This window comes from Pangasianodon hypophthalmus, chromosome 14 (assembly GCF_027358585.1).
Source record: "Pangasianodon hypophthalmus isolate fPanHyp1 chromosome 14, fPanHyp1.pri, whole genome shotgun sequence".
Lineage (NCBI taxonomy): Eukaryota > Metazoa > Chordata > Actinopteri > Siluriformes > Pangasiidae > Pangasianodon > Pangasianodon hypophthalmus.
The window spans coordinates 2,047,780-2,072,335 of NC_069723.1; the positions used below are offsets into that span (position 1 = coordinate 2,047,780).

General features: G+C 40.1%; 2 protein-coding genes across 2 annotated transcripts; one reads left to right on the forward strand and one right to left on the reverse strand.

The window, feature by feature from the left end:
- Positions 1 to 1,742: 1,742 nt before the first annotated feature.
- Positions 1,743 to 16,550, forward strand: LOC113544529 (NADPH oxidase 4). The gene is made up of 18 exons (XM_034310480.2): positions 1,743 to 1,970; positions 3,940 to 4,035; positions 4,839 to 4,949; positions 5,408 to 5,492; positions 7,303 to 7,400; positions 7,554 to 7,581; positions 7,673 to 7,745; positions 8,884 to 8,964; positions 9,163 to 9,334; positions 9,508 to 9,672; positions 9,770 to 9,832; positions 10,034 to 10,094; positions 10,192 to 10,270; positions 11,209 to 11,328; positions 13,542 to 13,650; positions 13,954 to 14,022; positions 14,220 to 14,320; positions 15,750 to 16,550. Exons 1-18 carry the CDS (start codon positions 1,914 to 1,916, stop codon positions 15,868 to 15,870), a joined length of 1,689 nt encoding a protein of 562 aa, XP_034166371.1. The 5' UTR covers positions 1,743 to 1,913; the 3' UTR covers positions 15,871 to 16,550.
- Positions 16,551 to 16,581: 31 nt separating this feature from the next.
- On the reverse strand, positions 16,582 to 23,625 carry tyr (tyrosinase). The gene is made up of 5 exons (XM_026943498.3): positions 22,673 to 23,625; positions 20,920 to 21,136; positions 17,866 to 18,013; positions 17,573 to 17,754; positions 16,582 to 17,362 (listed from the first exon to the last, which is right to left on the reverse strand). Exons 1-5 carry the CDS (start codon positions 23,498 to 23,500, stop codon positions 17,124 to 17,126), a joined length of 1,614 nt encoding a protein of 537 aa, XP_026799299.1. The 5' UTR covers positions 23,501 to 23,625; the 3' UTR covers positions 16,582 to 17,123.
- Positions 23,626 to 24,556: the final 931 nt, after the last annotated feature.

A 24,556-nucleotide genomic window follows, 5' to 3' on the forward strand; every position in this document is an offset into this window, starting at 1 on the left:
TCCTCTCCTATCCACATCCATGACCTCCCATTGGCTAATGTCACTGTGATTGACAGGGGGAGAGAGAGATTATGCCATAAAGTCAATCTTCAAGTGGCCTGCGGTTTGAGGGGCGTGGCTTTGGGCTCGTGTGCGCCACCTGCAGGCTGCAGAAGGAGAGGTGCAGATCTGCTCTTCACCACCAGATGGCGCTAATGACCCACTCTTACCCAGTTAAGTGCTTTACAAGGTTCAACTTCACTACTATTTTAGCAATTTTAACTTTAAGATTTAACTTTAAAGATGAACTTAATATTTATTAATTTTTGTTTTGAGGTTGTTTAGCTCTTTAACAGTTGATAGATTATATTTAGTCTTGATTTAATATGAAAATAAAATATTATTAATATGAGTATTAATTTTTTAAACATTTTCAATTAAATATTTGCTGAATCAATTGTTAACTGTCTCTGCTGAAAGTCTTATCTATCCACACTATACTAATTTCTAAAATATTGTTATTTTAATGTTATTTTAAATTGAAAGTTATAAGGATACAAGCCTTAATTCTGTTTTATTATTTTCGCTATTTTTTGTTACAATTAATAAAAATATGAAGTTACTGTATGATTTTTTTGTCACTAAACAGTTAGATCTGATTGATCAACTGATCCAACTTTTGACTTTTGTAATTGTTTTTTTTTTAACCAGACACTTTTTTCACCTTTGTGACCAAGAATGAAACTTTTATTGCATTAATATTTTTTTCAGTAATTTTATTCCAAAACATTTAAAAAAAAAACTGCCATACAGTGTGTAGCTGTCAATACTGTAGATTTTTTATCAATACCTTATATTTACACCTAGCTATGATTAAATATTAGATATTATGGCCTTTATATCACTGTTACTGTTTATATCACTATTAAGAGTAATGGAATTATTTTAATAAACAACAACAACAACAATAATAATGCTACTGATAATATTTATTACATATTTATATTTTATTATAATTATTTTTAATCATCAACAACAACAACAACAACAACAATAATAATAATAATAATAATAATAGTCCTCCTCATCATCACCATATTATTATTATTATTATTATTATTAATATTATTATTATTAAACAACAACAACAACAATAATAATAATACTTCTACTGATAAAATTTATTACATATTTATGTTTTATTATTATTATTTTTAATAAACAACAACAACAACAATAATAATAATAATAATAATAATAATAGTCCTCCTCCTCATCATCACCATATTATTATTATTATTATTATTATTATTAAACAATAACAATAATAATGCTACTGATAATATTTATTACATATTTATATTTTACTATAATTATTTTTAATCATCATCAACAACAACAACAACAACAATAATAATAATAATAATAATAATAATAATAATAGTCCTCCTCATCATCATCATCATCACCATATTATTATTATTATTATTAACAACAATAATAATAATACTTCTACTGATAAAATTTATTACATATTACATAATATTTATTACATATGTTTTATTATTATTATTTTTAATAAACAACAACAACAATAATAATAATAATAGTTTTATTTCTTGAACAACTTTCACACAACTCACACAGTACGAAGGAAGCGCGAGCCGCCCGGTGTTCATTCCCATTTCCGCAGCTCAGTGTTCCCCTCCTCCTCCTGCATTCTCTCTCTCTCTCTCTCTCTCTCTCTCTCTAAACCACCCCTATAGCGGTGGGAGAAAATCGCTCGCGACGAGTCCGAGAACAACCGGCCGGCGAGAGAGAGAGAGAGAGAGAGAGAGAGAGAGAGAGAGAGAGAGAGAGAGAGAAACAGAAACAGAAACAGAGCGCGAGCCGGTTCGGAACACAGACACACCGGGAGCTCGCGCACTGTGGACATGGGTCTGTCTCTGAAGAGCTGGGTGACAAACGAGGGAGGAAAACACTGCGTGCTGGTACTTACCACTCATTAACACACACACACACACACACACACACACACACACACACACACACACACACACACAGTGTTGAATTGAAGTAGAATGAACACCTACAGCACTGAGTCAAATGTGAATGAACAGCTGCATTGACTTTAACACTTTTATGTGTAAATGAATTCAACACAAACTGTGTCACATGTAATGCGTGTTAATGCAACTCTTAAAGCATTACACTGTGGAAAATTAATACTCTTCTCACTTTAATTCAGTTCAGTTCAGTTTTATTTGTATAGCGCTTTTAACAATGGACCTTGTCTCAAAGCAGCTTTACAGAAAAATATAAAAGTTTAGTATCTGAACATGTATTCGGACTCTGAAGAATGAGCCAGAAGGCAGAAGGCTGGCAGATTCTGTAGACTATGTGTGTGTGTCTCTTCTTAATGTTAAGCACAAGGCTAAAAACATGCACACAATGCTCTATCCTCACAACAGACTTATATTTTCTTCAAAGAATTCAAGATGTTATGTTTAATTCTGAAAAGTAATCAAGAATTGACAGAAATTCTGGAGCAAACCTATTTGTAAACATAGATATTTTTACTAATTAACGTTAATGAACTATTGCGTAGTTGTTGTTTTTACACAATCTCTGTTAACGCACTACTTTAAAGTTAACACTGAAACAGGTCTGATTCTGTAAGCGTTAATACAGCACTAAAGTGTTAATTCAGGGCAAACTGAACACTGCCACCTTTAGTTCAACAATCGCATTGTTGATGCAGTATTTGATGTGTTAATTCCACCTTATTTAAACGCTCTAGATGTTAATTCAACATTATTTCACACAGAAGTCTTATTGCTAAACACTTGATGTGTTAATTCAACACCAATGTTGGTTAATTTAACTTTAACTCAATACTGCGTGGATGAATTCAACACTCGCAGTGTTGTCACCGTTGTCACCGTTCACTGTTGCTAGGCAACCGAGCACCATAAACACCTAGAATGAGCTAGCTAATGACTGGTAAATGATTTAGCTAGCAAGCTTATATCCGTTAAAGAATAGGAAAATAATCCACAATAAGGTGCTGAGTTACTGTAACCACCCCAAAGTTGATTATTTTCCTATAACAGCATGTTTCAAAGTGTTTTTATTCCTCTTATACAACAGCAATTTGTCAAAGATTACAATTTTTAATTTATTAATGACATAAATGACACGTTATGCTTTTTAACCATTTATAGTTATCACTTACGTGAAAGCAGCTATAAACAGTTCCCTCACCATCCTCTTGTTTTTTCTCTCGCTTGAAGTTAATGAGAAACAAAACGCATTTTGTCACATTACTGAGAAAGCGTAAACTCCTTTGAAGTCAGAGAACATACTGGTTGTTACAAAGCGCTGACACTGGAGACTCCTTCCATAAATGATATGCTGTACGTCTCATTAGAGAAAACATCACCATATCAACTATTATACATTTTTGTTAAATAATGTCACTTTTTTGACGATAACATAATGATAACATATTAGAACATTAAGGACATTAAAATAAAAACAGTGATTTGAGTTAAAGCTACGATGTACTGTCATAGCTTCCCTTCTGACCAACCAGATTTGTTCATTCCTGTGGTATAAATCATTTATAATAGACAATGTAAAGACATAATGACAATGGAAACAAAACAGAATCATCAGGAATATCAACATTTCCCTCAGATATGCTGGAAAATGACGGAGAAAACACTCACTTTGACTCAGAATACACTGGAATTCCACTTAGCATCAACCGCTAACTGAACCTGCATCTATTCTGCCATACTGATAAACATCAACATTAAATCACAACTCTTAAACTAGAAGAATGAACTATTTACATTAAAAAAAACCTTTCCAAATACAAAATTGTGTCAGATTGAAGCACTGCAGTATCAGTGTGTGTGAGGTGTGTATGCTAATGCTGTGTGTTTGTGTGTTTAGGTGGTATGGGTAGGTGTGAGTGTGTGGCTCTTCTGGAGGACCTTCATGCTGTACTGCAGTGGAGCGCAGTATTACTACTTACACAACATGCTGGGGGTGAGACAACACACACACACACACACACACACACACACATAATCCATGTAAACCTTGATTCCTTGATTGAGTTTTGGCAAGGTATGTTCTTGTGTGTGTGTAGAGTGTGAAGTAGCGTGTGTATACATGTAGTCAAATGGCATAGACAAATTAACACACACACACACACACACACACACACGCACAGACAATGTATGCTGTTTCCTAGAATGAACAGACTGTGTATATGTGTGTGTATGCGTGTGTATGTGTGTGTGTGTGTGGAGGGGGGTGTCTGGTGTGTGTGTAGCGTGTGTATACATCAACACACACATAATGAGAATAATGTGTGTTTCCTTAACTTTAGCGTGAACAGACTGCATGTGTGTCTGTGTGTGTGTATGTGTGTGGGTGTGTGTGTGTGTGAGACGGTGTATTTCCTTACAGCTGAGAGCATGTGGCAGCATGTCAGCTTCTACAAAGAGAGCACAAAGATCACACATAGCATATTAGAGGGGCTCAGACATACACACACACACACACACACACACACACACTGTTCTCTGTTCTCTTTACAGTTAAGGAAACAGTATAAACTCAGTGTGTGTTTAGGTGTGTGTCTATGATATTTGACTACATGTACACACACACACACGACATATACACTGGACACTATAACACACACAAACATACACACACACACACACACACACACACACACTAGCTGATCACTGTGAAGATGTGTTACCATTTTAATAAACATCTGAATGAAACTTTACGTTTTGTGTGTGTGTGTGTGTGTGTGTGTGTGTGTGTGTGTGCAGTTAGGACTGTGTGTGAGCCGAGCATCAGCATCTGTCCTGAACCTGAACTGCAGCCTCGTCCTGCTGCCAATGTGCAGATCCATCCTCACCATCCTGAGGGGACAGACACGGGTGAGACGGAGAGACAGACACAGAGAGAGAGAGAGAGATAAAGACAGAGAGAGAGAGAGAGAGAGAGAGAGAGATACAGAGATAAAGACAGAGAGAGACAGAGAGAGATAAAGACAAAGAGAGAGAGATAGACAGAGATAAAGACAGAGAGAGAGAGACAGCGAGAGAGAGAGAGAGACAGAGAGAGATAAAGACAGAGAGAGAGAGAGATAGACAGAGATAAAGACAGAGAGAGACAGAGAGAGATAAAGACAAAGAGAGAGAGAGAGATAGACAGAGAGAAAGACAGCAAGAGAGAGAGAGAGACAGAGAGAGAGACAGAGAGAGAGAGAGAGATAAAGACAGGGAGAGAAACAGCTTCACTGTCGGATAGACACGTCTGAGGTAAACATCTTGCTAAGATGGAAACTGAGCTATTATCAGGAAATCTGATTATCTCTGTTTGTCATCTATTTTAGGTGAAGAGTAGAAAAATGCGCAGGTTGTTGGATAAAAGTAAAACCTTCCACGTGGCGTGTGGCGTCGCTATTTGCGTCTTCTCAGGTGAGTCATAGCTACGTTGCTAACCATGATGAAGTTATACAAAAAAAAAACAGCTATAACTAAAGCTGCGTTCACGCCATGTCGTACTTACCGTAATTACAAGATTCCGACTTGTAAAAAGCGTTCACGTCCTCGTAAAACTTAGGAATTTTTAAACTGAGAGCTCCAACTTGTACCAACTGACCGCTGCGGAAACACACAAAATGGCAGAGGCTTCAGCAGTGAAGTGTAGTTAAGTAGTTATCTCGTAATATTTCTGTGTAATAATTCACAGAATTGACTATTATTAATGTCTTAATAATGCAAAATTAATCTGAAAATAAACAAAAGACATACAATACAGTTTAATGTAGCTAGCACAGACTGTTTCTTGTTGAATTGTGGTTTTGTCTATTGATATTGATAATTCCGAGTCCGAGAACATGAGCAGCTCCGAGTAGACCATCCAGCTTGTCATCTAGTAATTACGGCAATTCCGACATGGCGTGAACGCAGCGTAACCAAATACAAAATACTGGCCTCGACTATCCATCAAGTTTCCTAGCTAGCAACAGCTAATGACCAGAGATAGCATCTTAGCAACTGCTGTTTCTCTTCAGGTTCCTATATAATGTATCCTAGCTATATTAAAAAAAAAATCAGCCATTTTTATTCATGAATGCTAATAGTACATACTAGACATGGACATTATCAGGGCTAATCAAGCTACTAGCATCTAGCTAAACACTGGCTAACATATCTGACCACAACTAGTGCAACTATAAATAACTGAATCAAATCAACAGCTAATTCTAACCAACCACAACAAACCCTAGCTAATAGCCAAAACATTCAGGCTTCAGCATTAATATGATAGAAACATCATATTTGTAGCTGTTTAATTTTCCTGTATTTCTTTGATTATCCACAAAACCTGCCCATTAAGTGTCATAGCTACTAAGAGCTAATGACCACAGTTAGCATCTTAGCAACTGCCATTTCTAATTAGGTTCCAGATAGCCACGACTTTTTAAAGTTAAAACACAGCTAATTATTTTAGGCTGGTGCTGAAATCTACGCACACCAGCTGCGGTCTGCTTGGTTAACAGGTGTGTGTGTGTGTGTGTGTGTGTGTGTGTGAGAGAGAGAGAGAGAGAGAGAGAGAGAGAGAGAGAGACTGACAGAAAGTCCTAGAATGTATACTGTATTTCCTGCCTTTGGTGTTGTTCTAATAACAGAGTTCCTAAGTTCTGAGGCAGCCTATCACCATGGCAACAAGGTGACATAAAACAATCAGATAAACCATAAACAAGTCTATGAGAGAGAAAGAAAGAGAGATGGATAGATAGAGAGAAGAAAAAGGTGGAAAGAGAGAGAGAGAGGGATTATCAGCTGTTGAAGAGATCCTTAGTCCTGCATATTTAAAGCATGCTGTCATACTTCTCCTCAGGGGATATTTTGTGTGTGTGTGTGTGTGTGTGTGTGCGCGCGTGTGTGTGTGTGCGCGCGCGTGTGTGCTCCAGGACATTCTATACTGCTAAGAAAACAAAAACTAACAGACCCACAGTGTGGATTTCAGAGATTTACCACACAGCCACCCTAGGAAAACATAGCTGCTAGCCAGAAAGAGGCTAATTTGTTGGATGCTATATGCTATACTATTGACGTTAGCTAAGGTTTTCGTACAACACTTATACAGTACATCGGATACTACTCACCTCGTTGTGAGTTTGTCGTTGTTAGATATCGACACATAAAAATGATCACATTACAACTTACTGTCCTTTTCATCGTGTGTGTGTGTGTGTGTGTGTGTGTGTGTGTTGCAAAGTGGTTCACGTGAGCGCTCACCTGGTGAATGCCGTCAGCTTCTCTGTTCGATTCTCAGATGAGTTTCCTGACCTCAATGTAGCACATTACCGGGGCCAGGTAACACACACACACACACACACACACACATGTACACACACACACACACGAGTACGATCACATAGAGCTGCGTCTTTTAAATTAAGGTTTAACAAAAATGTGTGTGTGTGTGTTTTTGTGTGTGTGTGTGTGTGTGCGTGTGTGTTGTTGCAGGATCCCCGTGTCGTCATTCTGACCACAGGTGAGTCACACATCTAGTAAGAACATTGAAGTAGATTAGTTTGGGACAGAGCCAGCGATTAACGATTGTTTCCTTCGCTCTGATTGGTCAGTTCCTGGGATTACAGGTGTCCTATTGGTGCTCATTTTATTCCTGATGTTTACAGCGTCCTCGCACAGTATACGGTAAATCTATCTGTCATCTCTCTTTTTCGCTCCTCTCTTTTCTTCTCTTTCTCGTCTCTTTTGTTTTTTTCTTCTCTTCTCTTCTTTTCTCTTCATATCCCTTTTTTTTGTTTATATTCTCTTTTTTTTCTCTTTTCCCTTCTTCCTTTTCTTTCTTCCCTCCCTCCAATTTCTCCTTACTTTTCTTTTCCTCTTTACCTTTCTCTCATTTCCTCTTCTCTTCTCTCCTCTTCTCTTATCCTCCTCTTCCTTCCTTGTTCCATTTTTAGTCCTCATTTTATATATTCTATTCCTTTCTACTCTCCTTTTCTATTTTTTCTATCTTTTTCTATCTATTAAATTTATCCTCCCATTCGTTTCTTTTCCCCCTTTTTCTCTTTACTTTCCCCCTCCTCTCCTTTCTTCTGCTTTTTGTCCCCCTCTTCTGTCTTTACTTCCTCTCTCTTTACAAGTGGGCACTTGTAAATTGCCAACTGACCCAGAACTAACCTCACACACACACACACACACACACTGATTACAGTGTCTTTGAGTGCACCCTTCTCTGATTGAAGTGTGTTTTCTGGCCCGTGGCTGTGTTCAAATTGCAGTGTGATGAGTGTTTCAGTGGACTCAATGACCTGCTCTGGTCCTCAGTAAGACACGCCCCCTAACCTGAGGGCTCTCTAAAGGGCACTTAACACTCGCTCCCTTGAAGAGGACTGAAGGCTCTTTCATTTCATCTCAAATCCACTTCAGCTCTGTTCTCAGTGCACACTCGCCCACTTCCCCTAATCACTTCCCCTAATCATTTCACATAGATACCCTCAGTCTCTCCGTTTTTCTTTATTCTTTATGTATTTGTTGTTTATTTTCATTTTTACCACCATTCTATTTTTCTTTCTTTATGTCTTATTTTGAATTCTTTCTTCTATCTTTCCTTTTTCTTTCTTTCTTTCTTTTCTCTGGATTTTCTTTCTTCATTTCTTTTATTTTTTTAATTTTTTATATATATTTTAGTTTTTTTTTTCTCACTTTATTTTCCACTTGTTCTTTTTTTTTCTTTCATTCATGTGTCTCTGTGTGTGTGTGTGTGTATGTGTGTGTGTGTGTATGTGTGTGTGTGTGTATGTGTGTGTGTGTGTGTGTTTCTCCACAGAGTGTGCAACTATGAGATCTTCTGGTACACTCACAACCTTTTTATCCTCTTCTACATCATAATGATGCTGCATGTGCTGGGGTAAGAGCTCTCACTCTCTCTCTCTCTCTCTCACACACACACACACACACACACACAAATACACACACTATTATCATAAGCTAATTATCATTATCATATATATCATAAGCAGGACATTATGTGTATTCAGCTGGGTTCTGTATTATTTCTAATTATACCACACACACACACACTGAGTGTAACCTCTCTGTTCTTCAGAGGGACTTTGAAGTACCAGACGAACGTGGAAGCCCACCCCCCAGGCTGCGTCTTAGCCAATCAGACGTGTCCAACCAATTCAACGCCAAAAGAAGAAAAGAGGGCGGAGTCAGCCAGAGGCTCACCTACAGTGTGTAATGAAGAGGCCAAGTTTCAAGCTCACTTTCCCCAGGTGTGTGTGTGTGTGTGTGTGTGTGTGTGTGTGTGATATAATTAGAAATAATACAGTACCCAATTGAATATATGCAATGTCCTGCTTATGATATCCATAATTGATTTAATTGTGTGTGTGTGTGTATGTTTGTGTGTGTTTGTGTGTGTGTGTGTGTGTGTGTGTGTGTGTAGACGTGGTTGTGGGTCTCGGCTCCTCTCTGTCTGTACTGTGCAGAGAGAGTGTATCGCTATGTGAGGGGCAGCGCTCCTGTTACCGTGGTATCTGTCACCAGGCACCCCTGTGATGTCATCGAGGTGCGCATGCTGAAGAGTGGCTTTAAGCCCCGCCCAGGACAGGTAAGTCCCACCCCCATATACATATATAATGTTATTACAACACTTGCATTCATTTCTTGTGTGTGCGTGTGTGTGTGTGTGTGTGTGTGTTCCTTAGTACATTTTGCTGAACTGCCCAAGTGTATCATCATTTGAAAACCACGCATTCACTCTGACTGCGGTGAGTATGTGTATGTGTGTGTGTGTGTGTGTGTGTGTGTGTGTGTGCCTTTGTGTATATGTGTCTATGTTTATTTGTGCTGATGATGATGTAATGGTTCTGTAGATACACACCAGAAACTTTCCCAGAAGAGTGTGTGTGTGTGTGTGTGTGTGTGTGTTTGTCTGTGTGTGTGACTCACTTTATATTTTTGCTCTTCAGTGTCCAACCCAGAACAAAGACACATTTGGGATTCATATTCGAGTGCTTGGGGACTGGACGAGTGAGACAGACAAACACACACACACACACACACAATTTCTTTCATAATGAAGAGGTAGATTGTTACACATTCTCTCTCTCTCTCTCTCTCTCTCTAGAAAGTTTTTCGCAGCTGTTGCTTCCTGAGTCAGAACACTCCGAGATCCTTCCCATGATGCATCAGCAGAGATACCCCAAGTATGTCCCTGACTGTGTGTGTGTGTGTGTGTGTGAAAAATGTTCCTCTTATCTCTGTGAGTGGTGAAAAGATATGACCTACTGACCTCTTCAGCACTTTGGGATTAGAGAGTGTAAACCTCTGGATTTTGTGTGTGTGTGTGTGTGTGTGTGTGTGTGTGTGTGTTGTTTTTACAATGAACAATGAGAATGACTCATGGAAACTCATCTGCTTCCACATTTTGTGTGTGTGTGTATGTGTGTGTGTGTGTGTGTCTGTCTGTCTCACTCATCCAATCCCCAAGCACTTTATTATGTGAAACGTGTGTGTGTGTGTGAATGTGTTTGTTTATGTGTGTACACTATTTGTGTGTGTATATGTGTGTCTATATGTGTTTATGTTTTTGTGTACATTGTTTGCGTGTGTGTGTGTGTGTCTGTATGTCTTTATGTTTATGTGTGTACATTGTTTGTGTGTCTATATGTGTTTTTGTTTATGTGTGTACACTTTGTGTGTGCGCGTGTGTATGTATTTATGTGTGTACACTGTTTGTGTACATGTGTTTTGGGAATATTATCATGTTCAGGAAGTTTGTGTGTGTGTGTGTGTCTGTGTGTTTATGTTTGTGTGTACACTGTGTACGTGTGTTTTGGGAATACTATCATGTTCAGGAAGTGTGTGTGTCTGAGTGTGTGTATATATGTGTGTATCTGTGTGTTTATGTTTGTGCGCACTGTGTATTGTGTATGTGTGTTTTGGGAATACTGTCATGTTGAGGAAGAGTGTGTGTGTGTGTGTGTGTGTGTGTGTGTAGATACTTGCGCTCCCTTCACCTCCTGTGTCTTTTTTTATATGAAGCCGCTCTCAGACTGATGTCATATCCTGTTGCTTGAGATACAGTGGCAGGTGTGATGCTTTGTTCTGATTGGTTGCTGTGCTTTGTGGCTCCGCCTCCCAGGCTGTATGTGGATGGTCCGTTCGGCAGTCCATCTGAAGAGGTGTTTCATTATGAAGTGAGTGTGTGTGTGGCTGGAGGGATTGGTGTTACACCCTTCGCCTGCGTTCTACACACTCTGCTGTGAGTATCACACACATCAGCGGAGCGTGTTAACCTGTGTGTTTAACCTGAGTGTGTTTACCTGTGTATGCGTGTATGTGTGTGTGAGTATCTGTGTTTACCTCTGTGTGTGTTTACCTGTATGTATGTGTGTACCTGTGTGTGTGTCTGTATTTACATGTGTGTTTTTACCTGTGTGTACATACTGTGTGTATGTGTGTGTTTGTACCTCTGTGTATACCTGTGTGTTTCCCTCTATGTATGTGTGTACCTGTGCGTATTTACCTCTATGTATGTGTGTACCTGTGTGTGTTTCCCTCTATGTATGTGTGTACCTGTGTGTGTTTACCTCTATGTATGTGTGTACATGTGTGTGTATCTGTATTCACATGTATGTTTTTACCTGTGTGTACATACTGTGTGTGTTTGTACCTCTGTGTGTACCAGTGTGTTTACCTCTATGTGTGTGCCTGTGTGTGTTTACCTCTATGTATGTGTGTGCCTGTGTGTGTTTATCTCTATGTATGTGTGTGCCTGTGTGTGTTTACCTCTATGTATGTGTGTGCCTGTGTGTGTTTACCTCTATGTATGTGTGTACCTGTGTGTTTACCTCTATGTATGTGTGTACCTGTGTGTGTTTACCTCTATGTATGTGTGTACCTGTGTGTTTACCTCTATGTATGTGTGTACCTGTGTGTATTTACCTCTATGTATGTGTGTACCTGTGTGCGTTGAACTCTATGTATGTGTGTACCTGCATGTGTTAACCTCTGTGTGTGTGTACCTGTGTGTCTTGAACGCTATGTATGGGTGCATCTGTGTGTGTTTACCTCTATGTGTGTACCTGTGTGTGATTATCTCTATGTATGTGTGTACCTGTGTGTGTTGAACTCTATGTATGTGTGTACTTGTGTGTATTGAACTCTATGTATGTGTGTACCTGTGTGTGTTCACCTCTATGTATGTGTGTACCTGTGTGTGTTTACCACTATATATGTGTGTATTTGCCTGTGTGTACCCGTGCATGTTTTGTGTGTGTACATGTATGTGTAGACCTATATATGTGTGTTTATGTGTTTTCCTCTTTGTGTGTGTACACCTGTGTATATGTATCTGTGTGTACCTGTGTATATTTGACCATGTTTGTGTGTAATTGTGTATGTTTCCCTGTGTGTTTCACTGGGTGAATATGTGTGTTTGTCTATGTGTATGTTTATACATATGTGTTTATCTGTGTTTGTGTGTGGATGTACCCATGTGCAACTGTTTAAGTTTTACCTGTGTGTGTGTGTGTGTGTGTGTGTGTTTCTGGGGGTTATTTCACAGAGTGATGTAATAAAATCCAGGCTTTATAACATTTATTTATAACATCCTCCAGGCTCAGCGTGTTCCACTAACACAATCCAGATGTGTCCTGTTCTCTCTGAGTCGATTCAAGACAGAAAGATTGTAGAATTTGATGTTTGGATGCAAACACGTGACGTTCAAACACCTGCAGCAAGACAAAAAAAAAAAAAAAAAAAATGCAGCTTGTCATGTTACAAGAAAACACTGACTGTTACAGGCACTGACACTGGAGACTCCTTCCATACATGTGAAATAAATATCTTCTCACAGAAAGCTTATATATATTCCTTTGTTACATTTCAGTCATTAGTAATCTTAGATTATGGAGCTCATCCATCATACAAGTCCCTGTGAATGAGCTGTTACTATAGAAACGATAACTTATTAGAACATGCACATTAATATAATCTTGTGATTTGAATTACAGCAAGAACTACTGTCAGAGCTGCTGTTATAGAACATTAATCAACACCTTCTGACCAATCAGAATCTAGAATTCAACATGGTCTATGGTATAAAATGTATTAATAGATGTTAATGAGATCACGTGACTTGTCCAGTAGCGCTGATCAAGCTAAGATAAAGCTTGTAAAGTCTGTAAACATATGTTGCCGTAGTAACTGAGTGGGGCGTAGAATTAACTTACCTCATGAAAACACATTTGATTGATATATATATATATATATATATATATATATATATATATATATATATGTGTGTGTGTGTGTGTGTGTGTGTGTGTGTGTGTGTGTGCTGTTACCTCTGTGCATAACTGTGTGTACCTGTATGTGTTTATTGGTTAGGGTTTAAGGTGGATTACTAACATGCTAACATTAATATCTATTGACCTGTGTGTGTGTGTGTGTGTGTGTGTGTGTGTGTGACAGTGATGACTGGCGTCACTATAAGCTGCAGAGACTCTACTTTGTGTGGGTGTGTCGAGAGTTGCAGTGTTTCTACTGGTTCGCTGAACTGCTGTGTAGTTTATATCACAAGGTAACAAACACACACACACACACGCACACACACACACATTTTGAATATACAGTATATATGTATATATATATATATATAATATATATATGCTATGCTGGTCTTTCTTTGTGTTGGTCTATATTGCCATCTGCTGTTTGGAGTAATAACTGCACTCCTATCTCTGTCTTTCTGTGTGTGTGTGTGTGTGTGTGTGTGTGTGTGTCTCTCTCTCTCTCTCTCTCTCTCTCTGTGCATCTGTCTCTGTCTGTTTATCTCTCTGTCTCTCTTTTCTCCCTTTGCCTCTCTTTTTACATCTCTCTGTAGTTGTGGGAGGAGAATCGTCCTGATTTCCTGAATATTCGTCTCTATCTCACTAGTACGCACAAGCTGCAGGTAACTAACACACACACACACACACACACTCACACACACACACACACACACTTACTTATACCACATCATACCAAATGTTATATTGAAAAATAGATTATTATACACCATTTGTTTTATAATATTAATAACTATGATTTATATTATAAAATATAAATATGATTAATGTTTAGTAATTGATATGATATTTTTTTCAACAGAACCTCACAGAGGAAAAGTACCGCCCCCTGAGTTCCAGGCTTTTGATTGGTCGACCCAGGTGGAAGCTTCTTTTTCAGGAGATAGGGAAAGCCAATCAGCAGTAAGTACTGTAACATGTTTACAAAAATCGTATAAATGAAAATTAAAATAAATATATACATAAAAATGACAACTTTAGATTACTAGCACACATTATAATCAGGTCCTGGACAATTTTGACCTGTGAGCAAAAAGTATATGTATTTCATAACTTTATATTTAACTTCAACATCACTTTCAGGACTATAGGACTAGAGATCTAGAGCTAGTGCTAGGAACTAGAAGGACGAGGTAGTTGGACCTAGGAACTGGGATGAACTATTACACTAGAGCTGTAATCTAGGAAAACAAGGGGAACTAAATCTATGGACTCGGAGAGCTAAGGAAATAGTTAGAACCTCAACAGACCAGTACTACAGGAACCTGAAGGACTAGGGAAGTAGATCTGGGAACTGTATAACCTAGTTATATACCTGGAGAACTAGACCTTGGAATTAAGACTTAGGAAATAAGAGACCAAGGAACTAGAGCAAGGAACTGGGAAGACTAGGGATCTACAGGTAGGATTCAGAATAACTAGGGAACTAGAGCTAGGAACTAGGAAGACTAGGAGGATGAGGGAACTAAAGCAAGGAAATATAATACTAAAGAACTAGAGCTAGATGCTAGGAGGACTAAGTATCTGAAGTTACGGATGAAGATGTCTAAGGAACTAGAAGTAGGAAGTCTAAGCTACCAGAGCTAGAGGCTATGAGGACTAAGGTACTAGTGCTAGAAACTTGGAGAATTAGGCAACTAGAGATAGGGTTTAGAACTAGGGACTAGTTTAGTAGATCAAGGAACTAGGAAGACTAGGACTACAGAACCAAAGCTAGGAACTGGAAAGACTAGGCAACTAAATCTATGGGAACTAGTCCTGCATTGGAGGCGAAGTTGCAACTTGTAATTCTACGCATACAGCTGGTAAAAATGACCGAAAATGCCCCCTCAGCTTGAGATTTCAGCTCGTCTTGGGGAGTCTTCTCAATTATCAGTTCCTTTCCTGTTTGCGAATCAACATGGCCGCTCAGACTGTGAACAGTGTACAGTTCCCCTTCTCTACTTTTAAATGAGTTTCTAGCAGTATTTCATTTAGATCAGTTAATATACAGACACAGTACTTGGTTAAATCTATACCACTGGCCATACTAATCACCGTTTTGAGAAGGTAATCATCAATATTAGAGTTATCACTAACATTAGCTGGCTAACATTAGCTAGGAAGTGCTAAGAAGAGGGAAAAAAAGTTGGAAAGTATGAGAACTCACAACTAGATCTAGGGTCTAATAGGAGCACAGAGCTAGAAGAACTAGTTAGGAACTCTGTGGGCAGAAGAAAATGCAGTTAGGAACTTGGAGAACTAGGGAATTAGAGTTCTTAACTAGTTCTTCTATCAAGGTGATTCATTTTTTTTACCATAGTAATTTTATTTTATCTATTATTTTTTGTAGTAAGAAAGTGGGCGTGTTCTGCTGTGGCCCTAAAAGTGTCTCCAGAGAGTTACACAAACTTTGTAACACATTCTCGTCTTCGGCAACCATCTTCGAATACAACAAGGAGTCCTTCAGCTAACACACACTGAATGAAATTTAAAATATCAACCTCATGAAAGAAAAAGTCACAAATGAAAAAGGAAGCAAGAAGAAAAACTGAGCGAGACACAGGATTTTTCAGGAAGTTTAAAAAGGAAGAATAATTTACAAACAAAGGGATTTTTTCTCCCTTTTTTATTATGATTTTTATTGTTAATGTTTATATATTTAAATGTTGATTTGAGTGTATATGAAAAAAACTCTGTTTTGTTACCGTTTTTTATACCTCCATTGTGAATTGTGATTATTTAAGAGTATTATTTTTTGTGTTTATTCTTCAGTATTCTTTTTTAGGGTTACATCAGCAGCAGTATTTAACTCTTTGGGAAAATTATTTTAGAAAGATGAACAACTAAAAACAAACAAAAAATTCCATGTGTCGCGGAATTACACTAATTACAAATTTTTGACTTCTGATATGTTGAACTTGCAATCCTCAGTTGATTTTCTGACTTTCAGACGTGAGAATGTTTTTAATAGATTTTGCTACACGTTTTTTTTAAATCAAATAAAAGATTAAAGATTTTTAAAAGAGTAAAAGAAATATTGTATGATATCCTGTTGATCTTGCATAATGAATATTGTAATAATGTTGTATTTTATGGTTATTTACCACATTTGAGTGTGTGTGTGTGTGTGTGTGTGTGTGTTTACAGAGTTGCAGTATTTGGATTTTATGAGCATTTTATTTAATCAGTATATATATAAACATTTTGGTGTTTTTATTAACACAGTACATGTTCATTTTATTCACACAATAAGCACTTAGATTAATATACAGTACAGTCTTTGGGTCTGACACAGTGTGTGTGTGTGTTCAGATATCTGTGTGTGTGTGTTCAGTTGTTTGTGTGTCTGTATGTTCAGTTATCCATATGTGAGTGTTACCCGTGTATGTTCTGTGTGTGTGTTGAGTTATTTGTGTATGAGTGGTGTGTGTGTGTGTGTATGTGTGTGTATGTGTTCACTTTTCCTTGTGTGTCTATTTTATCTGTATGTGTGTTGTGTATGTTTTGTGTGTGTTGTGTGTGTTCAGTTATCTGTGTGTGTGTATTCACTTTTCCATGCGTGTCTGTCTGTTGAGTTATCCGTGTGTGTGTGTGTGTGTGTGTGTGTGTGTGTGTGTGTGTGTGTGTGTGTAGATAGTCATATGTGTTCATACAGTACAGTATATATCATGATGTTTTTGTTCTAATGGTGTGTGTGAGTGCGTGTGTGTGTGTGTGTGTGTGTTCAGAGTGTGGTCTGATATGAGGCGGTATCCTCCTCACTGCTGTTCAGTAGTGGTTGTTTCTCTCCGTATCCATTCTTCCTGTTCCCTTGGCGACGCGTCACCATGACAACCCTTCTGATAACCGCGGCGATGACCGCGGCAACCAGGGCTCCGAGCACTGCGGCCCCAAGCAGCCAGGGCCAAATCTGCTGCACATGCTCCCAGTAAGGAGTGATAAACTCCTGCAGGAGCCGCTGAGCTGGAGTGAGACACATGGAGAGAGACAGACAGACAGTTAGAGCGAGTGAGACAGAGAGAGAGAAATGAATTATAAATTTAGCAGAAAATCTAGATAATAGTAACAATTCAGGAAAATAACTTGTATGAGTATGAGCTTTAAATGACACTAAAATCTACATTAACTCAGTGTGTCTGTGTGTGTGTGTGTGTGGGTGTGTGTCTGTCTCACTTGGGTCCAGTAGGTAGGTGTATTCGTATCCCAGCTCTTTTGTGGAGATGAAGTAGTCCATGTTTCTGTACAGAGGGATGAAGGGCACCATGTTGTAGCCTCCATTATGTCCAATCGGAGCATTGGAATTTGGGTAATTAGTGCGCGGGGGCTGGTGAAGACGTAGCCATCGCTCAAAGATGCTAACACACACACACACACACACACACACACACAAAGATCAACTCTCAGCAATACTGTCAGTATCAGTGTGTGTGTGTGTGTGTGTGTGGATGTGTGTGTTTTCATCTTACCTGTCTATAAACGCATGGTGCAGAAGGAATATGGGGTCATTAGCTGATGCCGGCACTGATGACATCGAGCCGTTCATGTAGATGTGTAGTGCGTTGTGCATCGTGCTCTGGCCTGACACTGCCATACCTGTCTCTGGACTCGCAAAACCTACACACACAACACACACACACACACACACTTGTGTGAAGACATAATTATTAATGTAGATAATGGATACAATGCTACACCTAAGTCTAACTTTAACTTCAGTACCCTAAAGGAAAGCATTTGGCTCTTTAGTTTTTTAACTAGAAGCCGTATTTTTTTCTAAGAAAACAGTTTTTCTCATGGCAACCAGCCAAATGTTAAAACTGTCAGTTATTCCTGTCCTTGTGAGGACATTTGTTCCCCACCAAGATTTAAAAACATGCCAGTTTTGAGTCATTCAGATCAGCTATACAATTTGTGAAAGAGCTCAGAGTGCTCAGGCTCTGTTATAATTTGTGCTAAATCATGGTTGCTTTAATGGGAAATCAGTCACACTGGATTGATGGAAAGATGGACACGTGTAATGTCACGCACTCTCGCTGCAGGTTTTAAGCACACAAATCTGCAGGGTTTTGTAGCCTGTTGCATGGTTTGGTTTATTTTTGGATGGGATCTGCACGCTTGCACGTGATTGCCTGATTTCTTTTTGATCAGATTGGCAAACTTCAAATAAAATACAAAAGAGCACATTGAGGTTCAGTGCATACGTGTTTGTACATTACTCAGGCACATGTTGGTGAAGGGTTTTTGGTTTGCCTTCCAGTTGTTGTTTAAGAGGCTTAAACAATCAGCAAAAACCTTATGAGTACCTCGCATAATACTTTGGAACATTAAAGAGTCAGTTTATTCTGTAGTTTGATCTTTATCAAGACCAACAGTTTATGTTGTACACTTGTATTATCAAGGAAAAGTGTAGCCAGTTCCAGTTGTGAAGGTCTTCGTCATCAAACTAACACAGGGGTGTCCAATCTTATTCACCAAGGGACAGTGTGGGTGCAGGTTTTCATTCCAATCAAGCTGGAGCCATACCTGATTCCTCCTGTTTAATCAGTTGACCTTGGCCTTCAGTAGACTCGGTTGTGGCTTCTGCTTGGTTGGAATGAAACCTTGCACCCACACCGGCCTTTTCAGTATAAGATTGGACACCCCTGCCTAACATGAAGGACAATAAGGTTGCTGTAGTATTGTCACAGCTAGACCCTAGTACAATGAAAGAACTCCAGTGGATCCTAGGTTTTTCCGTCTTTATTTTAGCCATTGCCTAAATCCTCAATTTCATGATAGTTACCACCCAAAAGACACCCATAATTGGACAACGCCTCTCTAATTTACTGGGGAGTGAGTAACACCATCCTTCTCACTTCTCAGATAACAAGGCCAATTCGACTTCCTTGGACTCCCGAATAGCTGTGGCGTCATTGGGATTCAAATTCAAGATCTCCTAAACAAAGGGAGTCAGGACGCTTGTTTTCTACCCTATCTACTACCACCATCTCGACACAAAATAGGCACTTTTCTTCTACTAAGTGCAGAAGAGTGGCCTATCATAGTCTGAAGTTGCTGCTCAACAATTTACCCATCTCAAATTCATATCTGATCCCCCTGGTGTGATCCCACACTCCACTGTAAGGATACAAGCCTCTGAGAAACTCTTCCACAACTCAACACCATTTAACACAGTTCGCTAGCTTGGGCACAAACTGCTGTGATTACAGGACATCCAGTTGTGCCACACAGATTTTAGCCCAGAAATTCTGCTCATTTGGCTCAAGATATATCCAGATACATTCAGCCATACTCTGAGGCATCTATGCAACTGGCAGACAGACGTCTTTCTAAAAAAAATGTTACCCATAACTCATTGATGACGGTTATACTTCTCGGTAGACTTTGTTGAAGATCTACCATCTACCATCCTCTGAAGGTTCCACCACCATCCTAGTTGTAGTAGACAGAACTAACAAGTTTATCCACTGCTTTTCAAGTTGCTGAGGTTCTTTTCAATTCATTTCACCAGAATTAAGGTCTTTTGCATGATGTAGTCATATATTCTGGCCACAGCTAACATACAGAATTTGTGCAGCATTCTGGGAGAAATGGGAAGTTGCTGTGAGCTTAATTTTAGGATAACATCTACAATCTATCGTGCCCAGAATGTTTCTATGGAATCACTGGCATCCCCGTCAAGACCACATGCAGAAAGGAACCCGTCTCAAACAAACACTCTAACAGTGGTTATGCAGAGCTGAATGGGTTTGGGAAGGAGCCCACACACCCCTTCAACAGTCTGTATACAGAAACAACAGGTGGAAAGTTGCGACATTCATTCATTTATTCATCTTCAATAATCACTTTATCCTGGTCAGGGTTGCAGTGGATCCTATCCCAAGAACACTAAGCATGAGGCATGAAAACACCCTGGAGGGGATGCCAGTCCATCTCAGGGTGCCACACACCCATTCTCACACTCACTCACACCCGGGAGCAATTTAGAGTCGTCAGTCCACATACTGGGATGTTTTTGGTAGGTGGAAGGAAACCAAAGAACCAGGAGGAAACTCACTCTGGTAGAGGGACAACATGCGACAGTACAGAGAGTACTCCACACAGACAGTAACCTGAGCTCAGGATCGAATTGGGGACCCTGGAGCTGTGAGGTGACAACGTTATCTTCTGTACCAACATGATGCCCAACATTGAGACAATAAATTCCAACCTGGGGATCGCCCAAGGACCTGAACACCCATGCTATAAGCTCAGACCCTGACTCATAGGATTATTCCAAGTCCTCCAGAGGGTTAAGCAGGTGGCTTTTAGCTCTGCTACACTCACTATCTTTCCATTTAGCAGGTAGTTCCTGGTTTGTTTACTGATGCAATTCCACCTGTCAACTTTGCCTTGCCTATGGTATCCCATTTTCTAGGTTTAGATAGATGAAAAAGAATAAAATGGAGGAGAAAAACCATAAAAACTAGCTAACAAGAATATTACAAGGTGTTTTTGTGTATTGTCTGTTTAGTGTTTACCTTCTAGCACATTCCTGAAGCTCATGTTGGCCCGTCTGTCGAGTGTGTCGCTCTCGTACTGCGTGAGCGAGAGTACGAAATCCACGTCTGCACTGCTAGGCAGCCGGTTGACACGGCTAGGGTCGTGGCTGCCAGGGTTACGGAGCAGCGGACCCTCAGGTGCACCGTCACACAGCACCTCACGTGCGTTATACGCATCTGTACGAGTGCAGATCACCTACACACACAAATACAGGCTTTATATTTCTTCCAAGTCCAGCTTGTGGACTTTTCAGTTCATAAGCAGGAAAAAGAGAGGGAAGTTTTTTTTTCTGATGTACTGAGTCGCTGAGAGTAAAGCGGCTTTGGTTTATGTCTCTCAAAACCACTTGTGTGTGTACGTGAGGTGCTAGAATCCCTCGTGTGAGTCACATGTGAGTGTGTGAGAGCTAATACAATGTGCTCGAGGCTACTCCTCACAATCTGAACTGTGTGAGTGAGTGTGTGTGTGTGTGTGTGTGTGTGTGTGTGTGTATGTGCAGGTCTGGTGAGGTCTCTGCTTTCCTCTCTACTTCCTACACTACCCTACTGAACAGTATGCAATAAAATTACACCACCTAGACTACGGAATACTACGATACGTACTACCATACTAAATATTTTGGCAAAGTAGTACACCACCTAGAATACCAGACTAGCAAAATGGGTACTGTATACTGTACATCAATACAGCACCTACAGAGTGCCACATCGAGCAACTAGCTAGCTAGTATTAGCTTTTTTTAATTAAATAAGGTTGCTAGAAGATTTATCATTGGAGTAAAAGTTAACTCGATTATATCTAATAGAGCTACACAATAAGATATTAATCATACGCTAGCTAGCATTACACTTAGTGTTTAAAAACATAAATACTTAAATAGCTAGCTTTGACACCCTGTTTAGTAGCCTACGCGGGTATAAGGTTTGGGATGCGGCCTCTCAGGGTAACCATGTAACCGCTAACACTTACCTAACATTCTTTGTTTAATGGTGGTTTGTGTAGCTGTCTGTTGGTGATGTACTGTTCTGGCTCCCTATTTATTAAGTTATGGAATGTGGTTTGGGACGCAGCCCATGACTGAAGTGTGTAGCGGGGACATGTAAGGCAATTTTTACCTCTATGTTCGATATATTAAGAATATGTAGTTGATGGAACCATTAAAACTATGAACACACTATAACACACACACTCACACTCGTGCACACACACACATACACACACACTTTAGCATTCACTAATAAACATACACTCTAGTGGTAACTAAAATACACACACACACACACACTCTAGAACTCACTAATGCACAAACTCACATACTCTCTAGCATTCACTAACACACACACACACACACAGACACACAAGCACTAACGCACACACACAAGCACTGACTAACACACACACACACACTTTAGCATTCAATAATACACATACACTCTAGTAGTAACTAAAATACACACACACACACACACTCTAGAACACACTAATGCACAAACTCATACTCTCTAGCATTCACTAACACACAGACACACACACAGACACACACAAGCACTGACTAACACACACACACACACACACACACTTTAGCATTCACTAATACACATACACTCTAGCAGTAACTAACACACACACTCTCTCTCTCTCTCTCTCTCTCTCTCAAACACTCACTAACACACACTCTAGCACTTCGCGCGCACACACACACACACACACACATACACAGAGTTTGTTCACCTTCCACGAGGAGAAGACCGAGGCGGGGCTGATGAGGTTGGGGTCGAGCGGGCTGCGCGCGCCCATCAGCTCGTCCGTGCACACCTGGCAGTCGCGCGCGTCCCGCCAGTCCCAGTACGGGATGGTGAAGTTGAAGTCGCCGGTGAGTTTGCGGATCTCTTGCTCCCAGAAGAGCAGGAAGACGCGGTGCCACGGCAGGAAGGCGGCGGCCTCGTGCGCAAAGTCCACGTCCGACCACACGTTGCCGGGACCGCCGAGGAGCGCGTCGCGCGACACGTAGTAGTGCATCCACACGAACAGATCGTACACACTGATGTCGGCGAACATCGGGGTCGCGCTGTCGTTCATCTGCGCGCGCGTGCCCGTCACGATCACGTAGTCGGGGCTGATGGTGTTCTTGGCCAGGTTGAGGTACGAGATGAAGCGCTGCCGGTCCGCCACCGACAGCTGGAAGATGTTCCGCCGCACGCTCACGCGCCTTTCCGCGCAGTTGGCACCGTAGTAGCCGAACTTGCAGTCGCCGCAGTTGTAGCCCATGAAGTTGCCCGCGCACTGGCACGTGCGGTTGTAAAAAACGAGCGGCCACCGTTCGCGGTCGTCCACCTCGCTGTGCGGGAACTGAGGCCCGTTCGGCAGATCGGACACCGACACGTCCTGGCAGAAGCCGCGGCCGGAGCTCACGCCGCACACCGAGCCATCACCGGGCCACGCGGGACAGCACGTTTTAGTCCGGAGCGCCTCGGTGGTCGCGCACAGGCGCGGGAACTGCGCGCGCGACACACGCACGAGCTGCAGTAAGAAGAGCACCGCGAGAGTCACCGGCTGCATGATCAAAGCGCGAGAGCATCAGACGCTCCGGAGTGCGTAAAAGAGTGAAAGAGTGCAGGGGATTGCGCTTCAACTCACCCATACCTTCACACACACACACACACACACACACACCATCACATGTTTAGGATCAGCCCCGTCAGTTCCCCGGGGCTCAGCCTTTTGGAATTCACGCGCTCCAGTGATCCCACGCTGCGTGTGTGTGTGTGTGTGTGTGTGTGTTACAGAATATAAAAAAGTCAAATACAATGAAATGACAAAACTTAAAAAAAAAAAACAGAATGTCACAAAATATCACACCTCATTGTGGAAGAGCACTGTACTGTACTGTATAAATCAAATAGTACAGTAATAAATATAATAATACACACATACACACACATATACTTTATATATATAATAAATATAATAATACACACATACACATATACTTTATATATATAATAAATATAATAATACACACATACACATATACATTATGTATATAATAAATATAATAAAGCCAATCCCACTGGTTGCAAGTCGGGATGGGACGTCGGTCCATCTCAGGGCACCATGCATATACACACACAAACACACACACACACACACACACACACACACAGAGGACCAGTCCATCTTGTGGCATGTTTTTAGACAGTGGGATGAAACCCGGAGAACTCAGAGGAAACCCACACAAACACAAACAGGTGCACAGACCCATTTAACCACTGTAATGGAACATTTCTGGAATTTCACATTTCCTGGAAAAACAAATATTATGTTTAGGGAACATATATATATATAAAGTATATTACACTGTTTCCTCCAGAAGTATTGGAATGGCAAGGTCAATACTTTTGTTTTTGCTATACGCTGAAGACATTTGGGTTTCAGATCAAAAGTTGAATATGAGACGAGAGATCAGAATTTCAGCGTTCATTTCCTGATATTTACATCTAGATGTTAAACAACTTAGAACATGGCACCTTTGGTGGCACCCAATCTTTTGGGTGAGCAAAAGTATTGGGACAGATAGTCTTAAAGTGAATGACACTTAATATTTGGTTTCTTGGA